Source organism: Panthera uncia (genome assembly GCF_023721935.1).
Source record: "Panthera uncia isolate 11264 chromosome C1 unlocalized genomic scaffold, Puncia_PCG_1.0 HiC_scaffold_3, whole genome shotgun sequence".
In the NCBI taxonomy this organism is placed as follows: Eukaryota; Metazoa; Chordata; class Mammalia; order Carnivora; family Felidae; genus Panthera; species Panthera uncia.
The window spans coordinates 50,262,554-50,269,578 of record NW_026057584.1 but is presented as its reverse complement, the minus strand read 5'-3'; the positions used below and the strand labels follow the sequence as shown (position 1 = coordinate 50,269,578).

The following is a 7,025-nucleotide window of genomic DNA, read 5'->3' as shown; positions in this document are numbered from 1 at the left end:
AACAACACTTACTACTCCAGAACTTGCCACAAACCAATCTTTGGAGCATGTTTCTGCTCCTGATTGATGAATGGAGAAAATAATACCCTAAATGAAAAGAGAACACTGAAAGAGAAAACTAAAGCTGGTTCCCCTCCCTTTACCTTGCACTACACCCCTCCCTCACATGCATCTTTTTTTTTTTCCTCCATTAAATAAGCAGGTACCAGCTAAGGACTTTGAATTTCTTTATACTCCTATTCATTTTTTCCTCATAAAATAAATGTATCCAAAATCATGGGGAGAAGACTATGAAAAAAAAAGAGAGCTTCTAATAAAAAAAAATTTTTTTTAAACAAGTGAAAATACATTGAAATCTGCAAACACACACCATTCAAAAAAAAAGTCTGCAATAGTTGGGTGGGTCTTTTCTTCTTTTCCGTCATTTAGAATTAAGGCAATGATGTAACTAGAAAAATCACGCAAATATTAACTGAGGCCTTTCTAGTAAAGAGTTATCGTTCATATTAGTGATCGGTAGGAAAAAAAAAAAAAAGGAGACTTTGAAAAAACAAAATAGAAATATTTGCTCAACTCAGCAAAAATGTTTTGGTATTTGGGAATGTGTTTGCTAACAGCAGCAAAATTTCAGAAAAAACAAACGTTGCCCCCCAAAAAGCTGCTGAGACTCCTAAATAAACACTTACATTCATGAAAGTTTTAAACTATTTTAACACTGTTATTATCTTTTATCTTCACAAACAATCCTGTGAAGTAGGCAGAGCAGGCATTATCTCTGCATTATGGAAACTAAACTGAGCTCAGTTACTATTTAAAATGGGCCACTGTAAACATTATAAAGATAAGATAATGAGAGCTAGAATGGACTTTAACATTCCTTTTACAGTTAATTTTCGTCTGTTTTACAGATGAGAAAAAATAAAGCTCAGGGAAGTCAAGACATCTCCGATGTTACAAAACGCTCAGTGACAGATTGAAGACTGGAATGCAGGTCTCCTAAGCCCTGGCCCACTACTGTACTTCCAGTACCACACCACAGTCAGATATAAAAGTAGACTGGAAAATGTTAAAAATCAACACGTAGGTAAGTAGCATTACCAGGTCTGGAAAAAGACATATTTTTCAACAAAAAACAGAATTTTTAAGGAATTAAGACACAAATAAATGTAAACATAAAACTACCTACCACCTTCATGTCTTTTCCTAAACTCCTCCTTCACCTGTTCTTTCCTTTTTTTTTTTAAATGTTTATTTTGAGACGATGCACGCCCTCAAGCAAGGTAGGGGCACAGAGACGGCAAGAAAAAAACCCAAGCAAGCAGGCTCGTACTGCCAGCACAGAGCCTAAAGCTGGGCTCGAACTCAAAACCATGAGATCATGGCCTGAGTGGAAATTTAGAGTCAGACACTTAACCGACTGAGCTACCCAGGCGACTCCTCCTTCTGTCCTCACATAAGGATGTGATTAGTCTACAAGTTCCTTAAAATTTCCATAACCTGCACATATTAAGATCTCAAAATTTTTTCAACTGATCAACTTTCTTTTAAAAAAAAGTAAAACGGGCACCAATGGGTGGATCAGTTGGTTGAGGATCCAACACTTGACTTGGGCTCAGGTGATGATCCCAGGGTCTTGGGATCAAGCCCCATGTCGTGCTCCACACTGGTCATGGAGCCTGCTTGGGATTCTCTCTATCTCCCTCTGCCCCTCTCCTCCACTAGCGTTCTAATAAATAAAAATAATAAATAATAATAAATAAAAAGGCATCTTCAATAACCACATTATATTCCTGTAATAAGCATTAAAGTGTATATATATAATATATATACATATATATACATCTGTATATACATATATAGATAATAGATTTTTTTAAGTAGGCTTCATGCCCAGCATGGAGCCCAATGCAAGGCCTGAACTCAGGAACCTGAGATCAAGACTGAGCTGAGATCAAGAGTCAGATGCTTCATCAACTGACCCACCCAGGCACCCCAGTATATTATTTTTTATTACAGTAACTTATGAAGTTATTTTACTCAGGTCACTTTAAGTATTTTCATTGTGTATGCTCACTAAAATATTTCCATGTAGACTTCCAACTGAAACAGGAATCAGATCTGATAGACAATCTAATGCATGTACGCATTAATAAAAATGTGATAATTGATTGGTAGACATGTATTATGCAGTGGAAGGTTTTTTTGAGAACTGTAAGAGATTGGGATTAAAAAGATGTAGCTTATACAGTCATAAAAATGCAGACAGCATGAACCTTATAAACACATGGTGAACCAATCTTACTCACTTTTTTTGGCAAGATTTTTGAACAAATGTTTCAATCCCTAGCCAGCCAGGAAGATATGCCAGTCTTACAGACAACTCTATAGGCTAAAAGATGCAAAAGCTATCTGATGCATTTGTATGCAAAATTGCACAAGGAGAGCAAACCAAAAGCTATTATTAAAACTAGAGCAAGATTATACACACACTCATGTTATATATGTCATATATGTTAAACGCGTATATATATTTTTAACATGCCATATATGTTAAATATATACATTGTACATATGTGCACCAATATATATGCACATATATATATATATATGTATTATTCATCCATTTCAACAAGACTTAATGGAAAACTCTGGACCAGGTAAGGCCCTAAGTACCAGTAATTCAAAAACGAGTTAACACCGTCCGTGCCCAGAGGGAACGTAAGGCAAGATAGGCAAAATATTTCTCAATAAACTCTAAATATGCGTTAAGTGCTGAAATACAACAATAACTCAAATATTTGACAACTGGATGGAATAATCATGTTCAAATCATTTTAAATTTCAATAGCTCAGTAATATAAGAACCTGAAGCTTCTCAAAACAGGAAGTGAAAAAAACAAGCTTTTAAGGCAGTGAACTGAAATAACAGGAGTTCAAACGCTTCAAGTTTGTTTTAATTTTGTGCAATTTATGAAAGTAGAATAGGTAAAGTTTGGTTGTGTTTATACCATAAAAATGTCTAAATGCATGATTAAAAAGGTATTTTGCCCAAATACCCAAATCACTTTTGATGTTACTCTCACTTCCTTTTCTGAAAACCATCGTAACCATTTCCTTTAACCACAATACCACAGGTCTAGTAATTTTTAGTACCGTTTGCCTTGCTTGTTTTTTTAGACAAAGTTCATATAGGAACTAATTTGAAAGTTTGTTAAGGAGCATAATATCACAAGAAAAGTTCAAGTCAATACAACCTGTAAGTAGTACTATCTAAAATTAAGTTGTTTCCCTCTACCATAAATGTATAACCAAAGCTCTTTGGTAAATGCAGAGGGCTTCTTTGTGATGACGCTGAGCTCCTGCCACAGAAGATGTAACAAACTGAATAGACATGTTGCAGTTGCCCTCTCCAGATTTTACTGAGTTTAGAGGCAAATCAATCCTTGCATTCAGGTGAGCAACAGGAACACAAGCCATCCTTATAAAAAATTTATCACTATTAAGCTAGCATAGTCTTCTCCTTTAGAATTACAACATCTATATCAAATTGTTGGAATAAATCAGTTTTAAAACTTGAACTCCATGATACGGATTTCAAAAAAATATTTCTTCAGCAGCCCTAATTTACACACATTATAATTATATTGCTATGGTCAAGCTACAAGGAATGTTCATGATATAGTTAAAATGCCAACAAAAATAACTATGAAAACATGACATCAAATACACACTGCAAACTCAAAAAATGGTAGAGTGTGCCCAAAAATCTCTTTAATTTGCTCTTCACCACGTCCTTTGAAACTTACTAACCTTGCCTTAAAAGGAAAACGATTTTGGTCTGTTTTCTCTCAAGATAAATTAATACAATATTTGTCCTATCTTTACATCTATTTCTCTTAACTCCAACTCAGCCTTCCATTTCTTATTCTACTGAGGCCATTTAAAGACTGTCGATGGGCCTTTTAGTTACAACTACACAAATTTTCCTTACATGTTATAAACCAGCAGTAATAGCAACATATTTACAGTTCTAATTGTACCGACACCGAACTTTAAGAAATGGTGTTTCGGTGCTATTAGATAGACATGGTTGCAAAAACTAAGAGGAGGAGTAAAGAGGGATGGAAGGTTGTTATTCCTGTTCTCGTGACTCACAGCCCAGAAGTATTTCAGAAGAAAATTGGTTCCACCCTCACTTTCCCCTCCTCTCTACCTTCAAAATGAAATAATTCCAAATTGTCAACATGCTCTCAAACGACTGTTATTTAGCAATCCAAAATAAAGTGGCAAGTGGAGGAGATGCGGGGTTCATCCCGATTAGCCATTCCCTTCCCACATCCACACACTTACACACCAAAAAACTGAGACAAAATTGCTACCACCTCCGACAGATTCCTACCATTCAACCTCAGTTATGAACACCCAAGTTTTCCTATCTCCTCCCCCCTCCCCCAATCTCGCCCACCCTCTGCCCTCCCTTTCCTGTAGACCCCGCTCCGGGGGCGGGGGCGCCGAGGAGGGGGCGGCAGCGGCGCCCCGGGCCCCGCGCCGGCCCGGCCGGATCCCGCTGCTGGGAGCTGGGAAATGGCTTCTCTCTGCCTCCGGCCGGCCCGCCCGCCCGCCACCGGGGGAGGCGCCGGGACTCCGCAATAGGCCGCGGCGCTTCTCGGCGACCCCGGGCCCGGCCTGACGCGGCACTGCCGTGATTTTTGCCTCGGGCGCCGCCCGACCCCCGGTTTTCCCCGGCCGTGCGTCCTTCCTCTGCCCGCCCGCTGCCCCCGCCGCGGTCTCGCCGGCCCGTGCGCACCTTTTTGATGTTGTAGAGGCGAGTCAGCATACCGACGCCCCGGTCGTTGAGGATGGTGAGCTTCTCCGCCAGCTTCTGCTGACTGGGCTGCAGCACGGAGCGCGACATGGTGGTGCTGGTGGTGGTGCCGCCGCCGGCCGCCTCGCACCCAGTCACCGGTCCGCGGCCTCCGCCGCAACCTCTGTCGGGCCTCCTCCCCCACCGCCCGCGACCTCCGTCTCAGGGGAGAGCGCCCATGACCCTTGCGCCCCAATCCCGCGCCGGTGACTGAGCGAACCGCGGCAGACGCCTCGGGGGTCCCTTCCCCCGTAGGAGCCCGCGTCCCGGCAGCCTCCTGCCTTCCGCCCGCCGCCCTTCCGTCCCCACCCCCGGCGCTCTCCGCCCCAGCCCCCACCGAGCCGCCTTCCCCGGCTCCTCCACTAGGTGTGGCGGCGGCGGCGGCGTCTCCGGCGGCTGAGAACGAGGCCGCTTTCCGCAGCCCAGGACGAGCGCTCGGTCACCTGATCGGCCGCGCCGGCGCCCCCGCGAGGCCGGACGGGGAACTGCGCCCTGGGGTCCTTCGCCCGCCCCGCCCGGCCTCGCCGCTGCCGCTGCCGCTTCGGACTGGGCTCCTGCCCCAGTCCCGGCCCCCCGCGCCCGCTGCGCTTGATCCCAGTGTGGGAGTCCTAAGCTGAGATCAAGTGGAGTCGCATTTCCACGCTCGTCCCGCTTCGCCCCACACCCTTCTACAAGTTCCCAAAAGTTGCCTTTCTGCAGCACCTTCCTAAAGAAATCAGCAGAAGTCGGGGGGCGGGGGGGGGGGAGCGTTTCAGGCGACTTTCGTCTAAGAGTGGGCTGGAGGCTCCAAGCTCTTTTTCCTCCCACCGCTTGACAGACGCTTGTCGCTGAACACAGCAGATGTTGTGCTCCACGAGGCGGGCATCGCCTCTCCCATCCTCCCTATCCCATCCCTACCCCCCTGCCTGAAGACAGTTTTTGAGAGGGGAGGTCGGAAGTGAGGGCAACTCAAGTTCCTGAGATAATCGGAATCCGGAATTTGTTGACTAGCAGCACCCATCCGGAGAAGACGCAAAATAGGCCCTGGCATGAGGGAGGCAAAAGATAAATGCTTGTTCAGTGAATGAAGGAACGCTCGCATTTTTTCCATGCCTCCACCCTAAATCCCACCCCTTCTTGGAAACATTCTACTTTTCCATCTTTTTGTTTTTTCCTGATCAATTTCTTCCCGGCTACTTCTTCCAAGACTACTCCCTCTAGTCAAATGTATTAGACTTGGTTCCAAAAGTGAACGAATAAAGGACTTATGTAACTGACTGGCATGAGGCGTTCTAGCCAAGAGGATTCATACTGCTTTGATTATTTCTGGCCTTAATTTCTTTCAATGTGTTAATCTTTGTATTATATTCATTAATTTTTAGTGTTACGACACAATGTTCTGCCACCTTCAATAAAAAATATACTAAGAGTAAATAAGCTATCGTTAGATTGATCTAAATGCCTTATGAGAAGGAAATTGTGATGAATAGCTTTTAAAACATTTTTTAAAGCTAGTGAATGTACCATCCTACAGAAGTATTTATTTTATTATCTTGACAAGAGAAAGGGAGTGGACTAAATGCATTTGAGTTAAGGAGCATTAAAGAAGTCCAACATCCACCAGAAAGTCTATCATAGCTGACACTGCTTGAAATTTTACACATAGAAAGAACTTCATTACCTTTGAATGAAGGCTTTGTACCTAAAGTGTCCTTTATTTTCTTTTTTCTTTCTTTCTTTTTTTAATGTAAACACCTTAGAGATCACCTATTGAGCTATTACTCAGTTAAGTGTTGGGGGATTTACTTTCCAACGTGATAGTTAAACTTTCAATTTAGAGGAGGCAAGCATCTGGAGCCTGCCACAGTGAGAGCAGACCTGGGAAATGCAAAACTGCAAAGGGGTTTGGGACAATTGGTTAAGAAAACTGAAAGATGTTCAACGTTGAGGGAAAGATGTGCTCTTTTGGGGGACCACAAACAAATTTAGCTAGATGCAGAACTACAGAGTGCACCAATGAAAGTTTGCATCATTTTCTAGTTTTTCAAAAGTGCTGCAAAAAAAAGAACGAGAAAAATGGCACCATATTACAATTTGAACACAACTGCTACTCAAGAAAAACCACTATCATGTTTCTATATGAACTTGAACAGTTGTACCTACTTATAATTCAGAATACCTA

At 42.7% G+C, this 7,025-nt stretch overlaps 1 protein-coding gene across 1 annotated transcript in view; it reads right to left on the bottom strand.

Moving 5' to 3' along the window:
- NCKAP1 (NCK associated protein 1) overlaps positions 1–5,165 on the bottom strand; it is a 108,456-nt gene extending 103,291 nt beyond the window's left edge. The window contains exon 1 of the mRNA XM_049615378.1: positions 4,808–5,165. Coding sequence (XP_049471335.1) covers positions 4,808–4,915 — 108 coding nt within the window. The 5' untranslated portion in view covers positions 4,916–5,165. The remainder of the gene's footprint in view (positions 1–4,807) is intronic.
- Positions 5,166–7,025: the final 1,860 nt, after the last annotated feature.